At 47.5% G+C, this 17,900-nt stretch overlaps 1 protein-coding gene across 1 annotated transcript in view; it reads right to left on the minus strand.

The window, feature by feature from the left end:
* Nucleotides 1-16,042: 16,042 nt before the first annotated feature.
* CARMIL1 (capping protein regulator and myosin 1 linker 1) overlaps nt 16,043-17,900 on the minus strand; it is a 308,280-nt gene continuing 306,422 nt past the window's right edge. The window contains 1 exon segment of the mRNA XM_019425299.2: nt 16,043-17,092. Within this exon segment, the coding sequence (XP_019280844.2) occupies nt 16,956-17,092 (137 nt within the window). The 3' untranslated portion in view covers nt 16,043-16,955.

The following is a 17,900-nucleotide window of genomic DNA, read 5'->3' on the forward strand; positions in this document are numbered from 1 at the left end:
AAGTCCTGCGTCAGGCTCTGTGCCAACAGCTCAGAGCCTGGAGCATGCTTCAGATTCTGTGTCTTCCTCTCTCTCTGCCTCTCCCCTTTTTGTGTGCTCTCTCTCTCTCAAAAATAAACATAAAAAAAATATTTTTAAATTATCAGTGGTTCACACAATTTAAATTAAAATCTCTGTGAAAGAGGCTACATTAATCCATAAGTTATTTTATTTCGGGTTATAACTTATTTTGGGTCAATTCTAGCTACTTTGTATTTGCTTTACTCTGAGTTTTCTGCTTGGACAGTGAGGGTCTCAGGCAAATCACCCTTGGTTTTTCCACCACAGATCTCTTCCTCCATCTCTAGGTGGGGGAACCTCTGAGGTGAGACAGTCTTATAGGTGATGTCTGCTGATCCAGTATTTTCTTTCTTTCTTTTTTTAAATATGAAATTTATTGTCAAATTGGTTTCCATACAACACCCAGTGCTTATCCCAACAGATGCCCTCCTCAATACCCATCACCTACCCTCCCCTCCCTCCCACCCCCCATCAACCCTCGGTTTGTTCTCAGTTTTTAAGAGTCTCTTATGGTTTGCCTCCTTCTCTCTCTAACTTTTTTTCCCCTTCCCCTCCCCCATGGTCTTCTGTTAAGTTTCTCAGGATCCACGTAAGAGTGAAAACATATAGTATCTGTCTTTCTCTGTATGGCTTATTTCACTTAGCATCACACTCTCCAGTTCCATCCATGTTGCTACAAAGGGCCATATTTCATTGTTTCTCATTGCCACGTAGTACTCCATTGTGTATATAAACCACAATTTCTTTATCCATACATCAGTTGATGGACATTTAGGCTTTTTCCATAATTTGGCTATTATTGAAAGTGCTGCTATAAACATTGGGGTACAAGTGCCCCTATACATCAGCACTCTTGTATCCCTTGGATAAATTCCTAGCAGTGCTATTGTTGGGTCATAGGATAGATCTGTTTTTAATTTTTTGAGGAACCTTCACACTGTTTTCCAGAGTGGCTGTGCCAGTTCGCATTCCCACCAACAGTGCAAGAGGGTTCCTGTTCCTCCACATCCTCTCAAGCATTTATAGTCTCCTGATTTGTTCATTTTAGCCACTCTGGTGTGAGGTGGTATCTGTGTGTGGTTTTGATTTGTATTTCCCTGATGAGGAGCGATGTTGAGCATCTTTTCATGTGCCTGTTGGCCATCTGGATGTCTTCTTTAGAGAAGTGTCTATTCATGCCTTCTGCCCATTTCTTCACTGGATTGTTTTTTGAGTGTGGAGTTTGGTGAGTTCTTTATAGATTTTGGATACTAGCCCTTTGTCCGATATGTCATTTGCAAATATCTTTTCCCATTCCATCAGTTGCCTTTTAGTTTTGTTGATGGTTTCCTTTGCAGTGCAGAAGCTTTTTATCTTCATGAGGTTCCAATAGTTCATTTTTGCTTTTAATTCCCTTGCCTTTGGAGATGAGTCAAGTGAGAAATTGCTGCGGCTGAGGTCAGAGAGGTTTTTTTCCTGCTTTCTCCTCTAGGGTTTTGATGGCTTCCTGTCTCACATTCAGGTCCTTCATCCATTTTGAGTTTATTTTTGTGAATGGTGTAAGAGAGTGGTCTGGTCTCATTCTTCTGCATGTTGCTGTCCAGTTCTCCCAGCACCATTTGTTAAAGAGACTGTCTTTTTTCCATTGGATATTCTTTCCTGCTTTGTCAAAGATTAGTTGGCCATACTTTTGTGGGTACAATTGTGGAGTCTCTGTTCTATTCCATTGGTCTCTGTGTCTGTTTTTGTGCCAATACCATGCTCTCTTGATGATTACAGCTTTGTAATAGAGGCTAAAGTCTTCGATTGTGATGCCTCCCACTTTGGTCTTCTTCTTCAAAATTACTTTGGCTAATCGGGGCCTTTTGTGGTTCCATATGAATTTTAGGATTGCTTGTTCTAGCTTCAAGAAGAATGCTGGTGCAGTTTTGATTGGGATTGCATTGAATGTGTAGATAGCTTTGGGTAGTATTGACATTTTAACAATATTTATTCTTCCAATCCATGAGCATAGAATGTTTTTCCATTTCTTTATATCTTCTTCAATTTCCTTCATAACCTTTCTATAGTTTTCAGCATACAGATCTTTTACATCTTTGGTTAGATTTATTCCCGGGTATTTTATGCTTCTTGATGCAATTGTGAATGGGATCAGTTTCTTTATTTGTCTTTCTGTTGCTTCATTATTAGTGTATAAGAATGCAACTGATTTCTGTACATTAATTTTGCATCCTGCAACCTTGCTGAATTCATGTATCAGTTCTAGCAGACTTTTGGTGGAGTCTATCAGGTTTTCCATGTATAATATCATGTCATCTGCAAAAAGTGAAAACTTGACTTCATCTTTGCCAGTTTTGATGCCTTTGGTTTCCTTCTGTTGTCTGATTGCTGATGCTAGAAGTTCCAACACTATGTTAAACAACAGCGGTGAGAGTGGACATCCCTATCGTGTTCCTGATCTTGGGGGGAAAGCTCTCAGTTTTTCCCCATTGAGGATGATATTAGCTGTGGGATTTTCATAAATGGCTTTTATGATGTTTAAGTATATTCCTTCTATCCTGACTTTCTCAAGGGTTTTTATTAAGAAAGGATGCTGAATTTTGTCAAATGCTTTTTCTGCATCAATTGACAGGATCATATGGTTATCTTTTTTTTTATTAATATGATGTATCACATTGATTGATTTTTTGCAAGTATTGAACCAGCCCTGCAGCCCAGGAATGAATCCCACTTGATCATGGTGAATAATTTTTTTTATATGCTGTTGAATTTGATTTGGTAGTATCTTGTTGAGAATTTTTGCATCCATATTCATCATATTGGCCTGTAGTTCTCTTTTTTTGCTGGGTCTCTGTCTGGTTTGGGAATCAAAGTAATGCTGCTTCATAGAATGAGTCTGGAAGTTTTCCTTCCCTTTCTATTTTTTGGAACAGCTTGAGAAGGATAGGTATGAACTCTGCTTTAAATGTCTGGTACAATTCCCCAGGGAAGCCATCTGGTCCTGGACTCTTATTTGTTGGGAGATTTTTGATATTTTTGATAACTGATTCAATTTCTTAGCTGGTTATGGGTCTGTTCAAATTTTCTATTTCTTCCTGTTTGGGTTTTGGAAGCGTGTGGGTGCTTAGGAATTTGTCCATTTCTTCCAGGTTGTCCAGTTTGTTGGCATATAATTTTTCATAGTATTCCCTGATAATTGCTTGTATTTCTGAGGGATTGGTTGTAATGATTCCATTTTACATTTATGGCTTTATCTATTTGGGTCCTCTCCCTTTTCTTTTTGAGAAGCCTGGCTAGAGGTTTATCAATTTTATTTTTTCAAAAAACCAACTCTTGGTTTCATTGATCTGCTCTACAGTTTTTTTTAGATTCTATATTGTTTATTTCTGCTCTGATCTTTATTATTTCTCTCCTTCTTCTGGGTTTGGGGTGTTTTTGCTGTTCTGCTTCTATTTCCTTTAGGTGTGCTGTTAGATTTTGAATTTGGGATTTTTCTTGTTTCTTGAGATAGGCCTGTATCGCAATGTATTTTCCTTTCAGGACTGCCTTTGCTGCATCCCAAAGCGTTTGGATTGTATTTTCATTTTCATTTGTTTCCATATATTTTTAAATTTCTTCTCCAATTGCCTGGTTGACCCATTCATTCTTTAGTAGGGTGTGCTTTAACCTCCATGCTTTTGGAGGTTTTCCAGACTTTTTCTTGTGGTTGATTTCAAGCTTCATAGCATTGTGGTCTGAAAGTGTGTATGGTATGATCTCAATTCTTTTATACTTATAAAGGGCTGTTTTGTGACCCAGTATGTGATCTATCTTAGAGAATGTTCCATGTACACTTGAGAAGAAAGTATATTCTGTTGCTTGGGGATGCAGAGTTCTAAATATATCTGTCAAGTCCATCTGATCCAATGTATCATTCAGGACCCTTGTTTCTTTATTGATCTTGTGTCTAGATGATCTATCCATTGTTGTAAGTGGAGTATTAAAGTCCCCTGCAATTACCAAATTCTTATCAACAAGGTTGCTTATGTTTGTGATTAATTGTTTTATATATTTGGGGGCTCTCGTATTCGACGCATAGACATTTATAATTGTTAGCTCTTCCTGATGGATAGACCCCGTAATTATTATATAATGCCCTTCTTCATCCCTTGTTACAGCCTTTAATTTAAAGTCTAGTTTGTCTGATATAAGTATGGCTACTCCAGCTTTCTTTTGACTTCCAGTAGCATGATAGTTCTCCATCCCCTCACTTTCAATCTGAAGGTGTCCTCAGGTCTAAAATGAGTCTCTTGTAGACAGCAAATAGATGGGTCTTGTTTTTTTTATCCATTCTGATACCCTGTGTCTTTTGGTTGGAGCATTTAGTCCATTTACGTTCAGTGTTATTATTGAAAGATATGGGTTTAGAGTCATTGTGATGTCTGTAGGTTTCATGCTTGTAGTGATGTCTCTGGTACTTTGTGGTCCTTGCAACATTTCACTCACAGAGTCCCCTTTAGGATCTCTTGTAGGGCTGGTTTAGTGGTGATGAATTCCTTCAGTTTTTGTTTGGGAAAACCTTTATCTCTCCTTCTATTCTGAATGACAGACTTGCTGGATAAAGGATTCTTGACTACATGTTTTTTTTGTTCATCACATTGAAAATTTCTTGCCATGCCTTTCTAGCCTGCCAAGTTTCAGTAGATAGGTCTGCTACTACCCTTATGTGTCTACCTTTGTATGTTAGGGACTGTTTATCCCTAGCTGCTTTCAGAATTCTCTCTTTATCCTTGTATTTTGCCAGTTTCACTATGATATGTTGTGCAGATCAATGCAAGTTACATCTGAAGGGAATTTTCTGTGCCTCCTGGATTTCACTGTTTGTTTCCTTCCCCAGATCAGGGAAGTTCTCAGCTATGATTTGTTCAAGTACACCTTCAGCCAGCCCCTTTCTCTCTCTATTCTTCTTCTGGAATTCCTATGATAAGGTTATTGTTCTGTTTGATTGCATCGCTTAGTTCTCTAATTCTCCCCTCATACTCCTGGATTTTTTTTATCTTTCTTTTTCTCAGCTTCCTCTTTTTCCATAATTTTATCTTCTAATTCACCTATTCTTGCCTCTGCCTCTTCAGTCTGTGCTATGGCCACCTCCATTTTATTTTGCACCTCATTTACAGCATTTTTTAGCTCCTCCTGACTGTTTCTCAGTCCCTTGATCTCTGTAGTAATAGATTCTCTGCTGTCCTCTATACTTTTTTCAAGCCCAGTGATTAATTTTATGACTATTATTCTAAATTCTTGTTCTGTTATGTTACTTAGTTTTTGATCAATTCTCTAGCTGTCACTACTTCCTGGAGTTTCTTTTGAGGAGAATTCTTCCATTTCGTCATTTTGGATAGTCCCTGGAGTGGCGAGGCACTTACCCTGTGCTGTCCGGAGTAACTTGTGTTGGTGGGTGGGGCCACAGTCAGACCCAATGTCTGTCTCCAGCCCACCGCTGGGGCCACAGTCAGACTGGTGTGTACCTCCTCTTCCCCTCTCCCAGGGGCAGGACTCACTGTGGAGTGGTGTGGCCTCTGTCTGGGCTACTTGCACACTGCCAGGCTTGTGGTGCTGCTTCGATGGGATCTGGCATTTTAGCCAGGGTGGATCCGCAAGGTGCACAGGGGTGGGAGGGGTAGGCTCAGCTCGCTTTGCCATCAGTGGTCCCCTGTGGGAGGGGCCCTGCAGCACTGGGAGGGAGGCAGGCAGACCCATTGGAGGGATGGATTCACAGAAGCACAGTGTTGGGTGTTTGCCCGGTGCAAGCAAGTTCCCTGACAGGAACTGGTTCCCTTTGGGATTTTGGCTGGGGGATGGGTGAGGGAGATGGCGCTGGCGAGCACCTTTGCTCCCCGCCAAGCTGAGCTCTGTCCCCTGGGGCTCAGCAACTCTCCCTCCTGTTGTCCTCTTGCCCTCCCCGCTCTCCGAGCAGAGCTGTTGACTTTTAACATTCTAGATGTTAAGTCACACTGGCTGTCAGAACACACTCCGCCAGGCCCCTCCACTTTTGCAAGCCAGACTCGGGGATTCCACCTTGCCAGGCGGGCTGCCCCTCCACTGCCCTGGCTCCCTCCTACCAGTCCGTGTAGTGTGCACGGCCTCTCCACCCTTCCTACCCTCTTCCGTGGGCCTCTTGTCTACACTCGGCTCTGGAGAGTCCACTCTGCTAGTCTTCTGGCGGTTTTCTCTGATCCAGTATTCTCAAATACTTTCTCAATGGCTCTCTTCCTTGTCAAGAGTTGGGATGGTCCCCCCGCCCCCCGCCCAAGGAAATCTCTGTTTGAGAGAATGCAAGTTATGTGAATATTATCTACCTAGCATTCATGACAGAAAATGAAAAGTTATCATTTGGAAATTACAATTCTCACCGAGTGCCACATGCCAGGCTCCTGGAAATTGTTTCTATAGAGTTCCATTTGGTCTCCAGTTCTGAGAACAGCAGTCCTTGTAGCTGTATTTCTTTCCTCCTTCCTTTAGGTGTAAAAATCCTTAAAGATTAAAAAACTTTAACAATAGTAATAGTTTGCATTATTATGCTTACTGTAGAAAGTTTTAAAGTAGAATTATAAATAGCAAAATGAAAACCACCCATGAGTCTCCCTCTTCCCCATTCCAGAGATAAACATCATTCACATCATTAGTGAATATCCTTCTAATTTTCCCTATGTGTAGAACATAGGACAGTAGAACAATGTGTTTTACATTACCGAATTGGGTCATCCTATATGCATGCTTTTGTAACTTGCCCTTATGTTCTGAGCACTGTGTGTGTGTGTGTGTGTGAGAGAGAGAGAGAGAGAGAGGGAAGGAGGGATAGATCAGGCTTCAAAATCAAGATTTCTGTGTATGCAGCAAAGCCCATCATAGAGACTTACCATAATTATTTAACAACAACTTTACATTAGACCTTATTACTTCTGGCATTTGCCTTATTTTCCCCTTTTCCACTATTTATCAGAAAACAAGATCAGTCACCAAGTTGGTGAGTTCACACAGATTACTCTTCCTGACTGATTTTGACACGTATCCAAAATTAAAAAAAATTTTTTTTAATGTTTATATTTGAGAGAGAGAGAGAACAAGCAGAGGAGGGTCAGAGAGAGGAGACACAGAATCCAAAGCAGGCTTCAGGCTCTCAGCTGTCAGCACAGAGCCCAATGTGGGGCTGGAACCCATGAACCACAAGATCATGACCTGAGCTGAAGTTGGACGCTTAACCAACTGAACCACCCAGGCGCCCCTGCACTGATAATATTTTTAAAGCTCCCCTAGGAATTAAATTAGGACCACTGACTATCCCTTTGTCTATTATATATTTTGGTCATTTTATGATTTGGATATGGCTCCTCTGAAGGACAATATGAAAAAGGAAAAAACTTCTTAGAATTCATACTTATAAGTCGCTCTGGTAAGTTTTAACTGGTGGCTGAGACTAAGGTTTGCGTGCATTGTTCTTTTTTATCCCTGCTGATTTCACTTTTTCCTTGCAGTCATTTCCTGCTTTTCTCATCAGCATAGCTAATTGATGGTTAGTTGTACAAGAAACATCAGTGGCCTATAATTTGAAGCATTGCTAATGAACCCTGATGCATGCATTCAACTCTGAGTTAGAATCTCTGCATCTTTTTATAAACTCAAAGTGAAATTTCTCGCTGGAAATATAAACAGGGCCTTCTTTAGCATTATCTTCTGATATTTATTGAACATTCAAACGTGGCGAGCCTCTCACAGACTCTATAGTAAACCTTAGGATTTAAAGAGATTGCTTTGATTTAGTGACAGCTCCAAAGGGCAAAGGAAAGAAACAGGCACGAGGGCCATTTTAAGGGTGACAGTGTTAAAGACCTGGATTGTGGCAGTGCCTTACCACCACATACATGTAATAAATGTCACAAAGTCTACGCTTGAGGTAGGTGACTTTTAGTTGATTAGACCACAGTACAGCTGTTTAAGAAGTCATTCTAGAAGTGGACTTGGCTCCAGTCTATAAATATTTGTTGACCACCCACCAAATGCCAGGGACTGAGCAAGACTTCCAAGGGCAGCCTGGGATAGTGGCCGGAGGCGGGGGGTCGGCCCCAAACCGAAGCAGGCAACGTGAAGTTCGGGACCCGGGAAGCAGGAGCTCGAGGAGGAGTACCCGAGAGAAATACACATGGAGTGTGGGACGTACTCACTGATGAATTCTCGGCAGAAACATGAATTCTTGCAATTTAATAGCATGTGTGGTCAGTGATTTTTTTTTTTTTTTGCTTATAAATGGCATGAATACAAGTGAACTTTCATATAATAAAGCATAAGATCCAAGTTAATTATTTGAAACCATAAACCTTTCTGTGATGACACGGTGATCATTGAAACTCTTCTTTGTCCTTCTGGGTCCCTTAGAACTCACTTTCAGCTCGGGCTGCTTGTTGCCAGCTGTTTCTCTTGTCACCACTGCAAAAGCCACGCCCTCTGTTCCATCTACGGCCCCCTTCGAGGGTGACACTGAGCGCCCCGGAATCTGCCTTGGCGCTCACCCAAGGGAAAGCTGGCAGTGGGGGTATAGCCTATCTCTCCATCCGAACCGTGACCTCTCCATGAGGGTCTGTTGCTAGGTAACAAACCACTCCCAAACGCAGAGAACAGTGGTCATGGACTCGCATACAGTTCTGCAGTTTGGCCTTGGGCTTGGCAAAGGAGCTTCACTGCTGCTTCCATCGACATCACCAGAATGGTCCAAAGAAGGGCGTCCCTTACGTGGCTGCCACTTGGTGCTGTCTGGTGGCCAGGAGCTCAGCTGGGGCTCTCTATGGGGAAGCTTCAAGTCCTGCTCCATGCGGCTCACTTGGGTTTGTCACAGCACAGAAGCTAGGTTCCAAGAGGGAGCGGCCTAAGAAACGAAGACAGCAGCCACATGTCTCTGAAAGCCCGGCCTCAGAAGTTATGCCCTGTCACTATTGCCACATTCTGTGTCAAAGCCGGTGTGGACCTTGCCTGCCAAACGAAGCCTTGTAAAACTTTAGACGCCACCTCTAATCCTCTGCGATGCTCTTTCTGACTCTCGAAAAAAAGCTTGTTCTTTTAAAAATAAGTTCCTGCTTTTGTCTTGTGGATTCTCTTTGTTTTTAAATATTTACATGTGTCCGCCGTCCTAAAATCCCCATCGGACTCCTTCATTACCACGGGTGGTGAGTTTTCTCGTTGTTCTGTAATTTTTGCCTGGGAGCTCATCTCCGGGGAATCCCGTGCAGGCCGCAGGTTGGCAGAGGCAGTCCTAAGGGATTTACAGCCTGGCCTCTGCCAGCCACTCGCAGCTTCTTTTCAGATTTACAATCGGACCTGAACGCTGCAGTGAGTAATTTGAAAAGTTAACGATGACGTCTTCTCAGATTGGAAGAAGGTCACTCCATTAGGATGAGGAAAACGGTGACAAACTATTCTGTTAAATAATGTTGCAGGGGCGCCTGGGGGGGCTCAGTCGGTTATGCGACTGACCCTTGATTTCGGCTCAGGTCACAGTCTCACAGTCGTGAGATCAAGCCCTGCATCAGGCTCTGTGCTCACTGTGGAGCCTGCTTGGAATTCTCTCCCTCCCTCTCTCTCCCCCTCTCTCTGTCTTCTCTGTCTGCCCCTCCCTTACTCTTTCTGTCTCTCTCAAAAATAAATACAATTAAACATTGCAAACAAATAATGTTGCAGCCCCTGTCTGTGATAAAAGTGACATTTTTCCCAGTTTGCCATTTATCTTTTGACTGTCCTCATGGTCATACATGACACACACATGTTTTTATGTTATTAAGAGTTGGAGTGGTCAGAATTGTCTTTCGTGTCTTCCGGTTCGCTGAGAAAGGGCGATTTTAATCATCCCGATTATTCTCATCGGGGGCTTGGCTATCACACCCCCCGCCAGTTAGATTCTACATAACTTCGTGATTTTGTTACTTCTTCCTCTTTTGTTCTGCCACGGCTGTTCCTATACTGCCTGACGTAAATCAGAGTTATGCATTTCCCAAGTAGAGGCTCCATGAACACATACCTTTTCTTCCAGAAAGGAACCAAATCAGGAGATCAGGGATGCCGCTCTCCAGACGGGCACTTCAGCGGACTGACGATACACCCACGTTCCCTTCAGTTGCTTCCTGCAGGTTCCTCACCAGATGACAGCAAAGGGGGGGCCGTGGGAGGGAGGGAGCCTGTGCTAGAAGTCCCCCTAGGGCTCCTGCTGTGCCCCTGGGGAAGGGACATGGTCTGCCTTGTCTGGGATTTAGGCTAGAGGACAAATGTGGTCTTTTTCACGCAGATGTAGACCAGCACAGCTCATCGGGATCAGACGATCGAGTTAGAAGCCATAGGTCCAGAGAAACAAGCACCTTTCATTGCCTATTGCTGTGCTCTGAGCTCAACCCCTTCTGGGATTCATCAAGGGGTGGCAACGTATGCCGGGGACCTTAATGGGTCCGTAGTCTTGCAGCCACAAGGTAGCCCCTCTGGCCGGCTTGGGATTCACTCACTCCTGTCTCTGAGCACAGTTTGCTCTGTTCTGAATGCAGATGGCCCTCCAGCCCCCTCACGGTGGTCCCCCTCGTCTCTCTGACCTTCTCTTTCAGGAGCCAGAAAACTTGGTAAAGGACAGTAAATATTTTAGGCTTTCTGGACCCACAGATCTCTGTCGCAGCCACGGCGCGTCGCAGACGGTGGGCAACAGTGTGCCGACCCCTTTCCTAAATTATTTGGAGAAAGAATCTGACGGGTTCTGTGGGTCAGAGGTTCACTCCTGATCCAGTCCTTCAGGAAAGAGGATTTAGAGTTTGCCCATTGGATGCCTAAGGCTTGGAGGAGAGAGGGACTTTTCTAGCAGAGTAGTGCAATTTTGTTATCTGGGACCGGGGGCAGAGGGAGTCTGCAGGTCTGTCTTCCAGACATCAGTACGACTAGGGATGAGGAAAATCTCTGAAATGCTGGGCATGCTGGGCCCATATTAATCTCCACAGGAAAACTGAGCGGTCCCACTTCTGAAATGCCCGGATCCCCACGACAGGGGCCCAGACCCAGGCTTTCATGTGTCCTCAGATGGGGACGGGACCACTGCACCCCTCCACGGACCTGCCAGGCTGCAGCGAGGCTCTGAGCCCCTTCCTGGTTCGCGCCTCCAGCTGTGCAGCCTCAGGGACAAGGTCTCTGTTGTGGGAGCGGTGTCTTGTTTTCATGTGTCACACCTTCCGGTGTCCCCTCCCGACTGAGCCTGGTGCTCCCTGGGTGGCCTCACGTGGCACATGGTGTGTCCCCTCCTGCGAGTGACCAACTATCTTCTCAGTGGCGGGCGTCTCCTAATCTGTAGACCTCTTCATGCCTGAACAAGCATAAAACCTACCATTCGGCCCTAAAAAAGAATGAAATGTTGCCGTTTGCCACAACACGAATGGACTCTGAAGGCATTACGCTAAGTGAAATGTCAAAGACAAATACCGCATGGTCTCACTTTTGTGTGGAACCCAAGAAACAAACACAAAAACCAACCAACAGAACCCAACGCCCAAGCTCTCGATCCCCGCGGTTACCCCCGTGGCTGAGGACACCCCTCCAGCGGGGAACCCACATGCCATTCAGGTCTAGATTCTCTGCAGGGACTCAACGTCTAGGAGCTCAAGGCGTGCCTTCCAGCAGGGCTGTTTCCGCGTCCGGGCCCCTCGGACCACACGGAAACCACTTAGAGGGTCAACCTTCCTTTCAGAGCTTCTGTCTGGGAAGGACGTGGCTCCTTCCCTCTTACCTTCAGAAACGAAGGTTAAAACAGGCTTTCCTTTTCAAAAGTCCTCACGATCACGGCGCGTCAAGGGAGGTGCAGAGTTGGGCCCGATCCCAGAGTGCCGGGCCGGGCCTGGATACATAGACAGGTGCACGGTCTACGTGGGCATACAGGGTAGGTGACAGCCTCTTTGAGTTGAAGCTAACACCAGCTGCCACTAGACAGTGTGGACGCGTTGCCCCGGTTCTGTTCGATCTTGCCTCCATCCGACAGCGGTGTGGACAGAGCCCTTGGAGAACACACATCTCACCACTGTGGATTTGGAGAAACCTCTGACTGGGGAGAGCGTCTAATTCACGAGAAATTTTCAGCTGTGGCTTGGAGACTTAATCTGTGTGTAAACTGTCCTTACAGGGGAAGCTCCAAATTCAAGGTGGGGCGCATCTGACCCCAGACTCAGAAATCCTGAGATGCAATTCGTCAGTCCCAGATGCTCTGTTCTGCATTGTGGACCTGGGCCATGTCGGTGACGGTGGCCGACCGTGACCCACATTCCGGACCCGCGCACCTCCCTGGCTCCAGGCCGATGTTGCCCGATGCTCAGAAGCAAACTGGCTGCTCTCCCACATCCCTGTGTGAGGCACACAAGCGTAGATCTCAGCTCATGCGAATTACGGCACCAGGCAGGTGAGAGTTACGGGTCGCGCGGTGACTCTGTCCTGCTCTCGGCTCAGTGTGAGTTGAGAGCCGGGGGGCTGGGATGTTCACACAGAGCAGCTCGGGGAGCAGACAGCTTGCCCGGCGCCTGGCCCACCCTGGGAGGAGGCAAAGAGCTGGGCGGGCCGCCTCACGATGCGCTTTTTAAAAAAAATTTATTATTTTTTGAATTTATTGCCAAGTTGGCTAACATACAGGGTGTCCAGTGTGCCCTCGTCAAAACGCGCTTTTATAGTTCTGCTTCATCCAGTCCACCCGCGGGAGAGACCAACGAAAAACCAAAACACAAGAAGAAGAAAAGTACATCCCTTGTTTTCAACCTTCCTCGTGCCTCTGTCCTCCCTGCCCTGGTTTCCAGCAGTTTGGCCACGGAGCTGGGCTCTGGGCTAAGGAAGTTCAAGTCAGGAGGGGAGCGTGTCACTTAGGGCAGGACACTGAACGTGGCAGTGGTAACAGTGAGGGCCTGACCCCTCCGCTAGTCCCTTAGCACCTCATGAAGAGGGGGAAAGGAGGGTCAGGCCCACGGTCCGCGGCCGCGTCTGCCTGGTCTCCCAGCCTGCTCCCCGGACAGGCCGTCCAGGGCATCGGCCACCGTTCCTGCTCCGGGGGAAAAGCAGAGAGGGACAGAACGAGCACACCACGCGGTCTCTGCACGGCAGGGCCACACTCGGGTGCCGCTTTCAGTCTAGCAAGCGGAAGCCGTGAAGCAAAGAATCGTCTCGAGGCCATCTCAGTTTAGCATTTTCACACGGGACTGAAGCCAGGCACAGCTTCTCCGATGAAAAGTCGGGGCTCTCCTGCCCTCTGAGAGTAATTCTGTTGTAATTTTTCACTTTGCACAAGAAAATGGATCATTTGTTTTCCCTTCGCGTTTGCACGGTTATTTTCTCTGGGAAGACTGTTTTGCAAACGGCGAGTTAAAACGATGGTCAACGCAAGCCAGCGCACAAGGAGGGGGGAATGAGGCGGCAGGGGCCTGAGCTCAGCTTTCCTCCTGCCCGCACTCCTCCCGTCCTCCTAAACCAGGCATGACGCTTCTCTTCCTGAACAGTCAGCCGCCAGTTTTTAGTTGCAACTGAACTTCTCTGCGACACCTGACGCCAGCCTGACCGTTGCTGGCCAGTGCCATGTGCCAAGTACATCCCAACTGACCGACGTTAAACTAAGGGAAAGCAACATTGGAAGGCCGGCCTGCCGGGTCCAGCCACACCCTGTGAGCAAGCAGCCGTGGTTCCTGGATTATCCAGCCCCTGCTTGGTGTACCTGGGGTGGGCCGGGAACCAGCCGCATCTTCAGTTCCTGGCTGGCATGTGACCCCAACAGGAACGTCGTCACTGTCGTTTAGCTTTATGGGAAGATTCCAGACCCTTCCTGGTAGTCAGTCCGCTTCTCTCTCAGTCTTGGGATTTTCTGGGAGTCCAGAGGGCTCTCTGGGACAGGGAGCTCCTGATCTGCTCCCTTGCGGTCCCAGCACCTGGCTTCACTGGTCCCCGAACGTGTGCACCTGACGGGGACCCAGAATCGAGGTGCGGGTCCTAGAAGACCTGAGACGTCAATCTGCTCTCCGCCCCCAAGGCATCTTTCTTTTAGGGACGTGTGATAAATGGCAGACCATTTGTGTCCCACCCCCCCAAATTGTTATGGCAAAGCCCCAACCCCCAACGCGGTGGTACGTAGAGGTGAGGCATCCGGGAGCTGATTAGGTCATAAGGGCCGCGCCCTCATGAACGGGATCCCTGCCCTTCAGAGAGTCACCAGAGACCTCCCTTGTCCCTTCCACTGTGTGAGGACACAGCAAAAAGCCATTTACAAACCAGGAGGCAGGACGTCGCCAGACACCGAATCTGCCAGCCCCTTGATCTTGGACTTTGGGCCTCCAGGGCTGTGAGAAAATGTTTAAGCACCACCCTCCCCCCCCCCCCCCCCCCCCACAACAAGTCTATGGTGCTTTTGTTATAGCAGCGTTCAGGGACTAAGACGGAAATCCTATCTTCATATGTATTCGTGAACATATTCACAAAACAAACACCAAAGCCCACATGCCCTGAGGGAAATGCACTGGCCTTCAGCTCAGCAGATACCCCGTGTTCCTGAACTTGGTTAAGGGACCCAGGATGCGGAGAGTGTGGGGGCTCGGTTTCTCCAGGAAGCAGAGGCCGAGGTGGGACTAGACTGTGGGGATTTTTGTGCCGGGGAAGCGTCTGTGCGGGACGCGTGCGTGGGAGCAGCGGGCGAGGCCGGCACCCACAGACCAGGCTGCTGGCGACCACCCGGGGAAGGCGAGGGAGAGGCGGCCTGGATGGAAGGGGCTTCTGCTGCTCTCAGTCCCGGTCAGGCCAAGGGAAGGCTGCCCAGTAGAGGCCGGGGGCGAGGGTGTCACGGTTCTGGCACGAGGGCCGTGCTGGGCCCGCAGGGGTAGCAGGTGCAGGCAGCCAGACCCCCACGGCGCTTTCCCTTGAAGGGGCATCTCAACAGGTATGTCCTGATCGTCAGCACGAGGGGAAATGGAGTCTCGCTCAGCCGCTCGCCTCCCTGGGCCACAGGGCTTATCTGTATACACTCCACGTCTTACAGTATTGCTCGAAAACACGCACTGGCTCCTGCCACATACCGTCGAGTTCCAACTCCAAGGCCAGTGACCGTGCGGCCTTCTCCCGATGCAAGAATCCAGAGAGAGATCTCAGGTGGGGTCCTCACCACATGCTGCTCCAGGTGAAAGGGACCTTGCTCGCTCGGAGATGAGCACGTTCTGCCGTCTCCCCACTGACGCCTATGGCCTGACGTGGGTCACATCACACATTTAAGGGGACGCTACTACGAACCAGACCAAGTCCCTGTACTTGCGAAGGTATCGCTTCAAGGCCCTGCACGAACGTCCCCTCCTCTGAGGCCTCAGCGTCACAGACAGAACTAATGCCCCCCTCCCACTGCAATCCGCTGACCACGAACGCAGGCTCTGTCGTGCCGCATATGGTGTTGACTCACCGAGTCCCGTCTCTGCCCGCGCGTTTCTCCAGCTTACGCATCCAGCAGAGGCGTCTGTTCCGATGGGCGTGTATGACATTATGACATTTAGGTGGAAGGAACAATCTGTGTCTTCTTAGACTCTCACGCAATGGCAACAAACCACTCAGTCCACATTTACTGGCACTCAGTCTGTGTAGCGGTGTGTGTGTGTGTGTGTGTGTGTGTGTGTGTGGTGGGGAAGAGTCATGTCACACACGCCCCGACTCCTATAATTCTTCTTTCCAACCGTCAACCACACTGCTTGTGAATTCCAAACACCATTCACGCTTGCACCCCTTTTAGGGCCCTTGATCTGAGGGAACGGGGAATGCATCAAACTCACAGACTTTTGATTAATTTCCTCTTCTTCGCAAACGTGAGAGCGGACAGTGGATTAGCGAGTTACATCTATTTTGAATATAACAGGTTTGATTATCTGGGGTCTGTGATCATTCTGGATTTTAGAAACACGAAGTTCATGACCACGAGCCAATCCCACATTTACGAAAGAACCAGAGAAGGCCAAAATTCCACTTGTAAAATCATTTTATTGGTATAAATATACATGTGAATAAAATACCTCAGCCTGTAATGTAAGTGAATATTTGTGAAATGTCTTAAAAAGAGTAGTGTTTTGATTTTTTTTACAGGTGTCAAAGTGTTCTTAAAATCATACATTAAAAGCTAATATGCAGACAGAAATTATAGGCCTTCAAAAAACATGAATATTCATAAAACCTCATTCCGATCAACTATGTACATGAATCCGGGCACATGGTAAGATCAGCCGTGGGCCTCTTTCACCCTGTTCTCAACTGGGCTCCTGGATGGTATCGCAAAGGCCACCGACCAAATTTACGTGGACAGTTCCACATCAGGAAGGAAGAAGTTCCCCAGGGGAGAACGTAAAAACCATAGCCAAGATCTAATATATATAATTTATACAAATTATTTATTAGTGTGCTCTGTTAATATACTTACAATGTGCAATTGCATACATCAAGAAAAAATTGCTCTCTCGAGTCAAGTGCAGATCTGACACGGGTCCATGCAGCGGTACCCCACCGTCAGCCGATGGTGATACTCGTGTGAGGACGTGTCCAGGTACTTGGATTACCTCCCAAAACTCCTCTCGCGGGGCACACTGTCGCTGCCTCCGAGAAATTCCAGTAGGGCCCATGGAATAATTGCTGGCTTTCACTAAAGGCATATGGAGAAATGCTTCGGAATCAAATGCCGAGGGTCGGGAGAAGACGAAACAAATGTACTTTGATTACCAAAAAACCCAAATGGGTCTGTTTCTGTTTTCAAAAGGCAAGTAAAGAAAAGAAGGGAAAGGAAAAGAGCACCGAGAGAAGAACTCAGGAGGAAGCGTTGCCCTTGACTGCTCTCTAACGGCTAACAAAGCACCCCTGCACTGAGACTTGTGCACCGGGGACCTTTACACAAAAATAAACTCTCTCTCCGCTTCTTCCCCAGAGTCGCTAGATTTGCCGCCTTGGTGGCCGTCTCTACTGGAGGACCACGGCTTCTGTTCTGGATACTCCTGGGCCTGCTGGCCCCAGCTTCTCCTTGAAACTGGAATGGAAAGGGGAAGATGTCATTACGGTTGGTAGGGTACAATCAACGGCCTGACCGATAGTGGGGGGAGATGCAGGGGCCCCGAGGGGCGGGAGGAACTTGCTCAGAAACGACTTACCAGCTACGTTTAGAGACTCGAGGCAGAAATGAGAAACAAACCAACAAAAACAGAAGCAAATCATAATGAGAAAACACAAAAACAGGCCATGAGACGGCAAAGCTCTCACGGCCGTGGTTGAGATCTGGGGGTGCTACGGACAGGGGAACTGATGGGGGGCCCTCCGACCCCTCACGCATAGCCGCCCCTCGTGCGGCCAAGGCAACAGGACAGACAGAGCCTGGCAGAGGCGCCGCTGGACAGATGTCCCACCTGATGCCTTCTGCCACCATCTAGACCTGGCTTTCTCTGCTCTGGGGCCACGACACGAGGAAGGACCCAGCAAACCTCAGTTCCTCGCACTAGGAAGTGAACAGTTCAAAGCCTTGTGAGAACAAATGAATACTGCCTCGGATGCGGTCAGTCCTCTTGGAACCAGCCTCCAGGTGACAGAACTGTCATCTTGGGTGCCCGCTCTGATCCCATATAAATATGAAGGACCCCCCTGCGACTTCGCACAGCCCTGATGGGAGGGGTGGAGAATTACTGGGCTGGAGCCTTTGTTACGTGTCCCGTCGGGCATGCGTGCTTCAGGACTGATACACCTCACAACGCCCCGGCGGGGAGGTCTTGTAAAACGTGGAATTTGGATTTAAAAGAGACCTCTCCCTGCAAAGTGCATGTTCTTGACAACTAGGTCAGAGCTTC

The sequence above is a fragment of the Panthera pardus genome, unplaced genomic scaffold, assembly GCF_024362965.1.
Source record: "Panthera pardus isolate Hobbes unplaced genomic scaffold, ASM2436296v1 HiC_scaffold_17, whole genome shotgun sequence".
Lineage (NCBI taxonomy): Eukaryota > Metazoa > Chordata > Mammalia > Carnivora > Felidae > Panthera > Panthera pardus.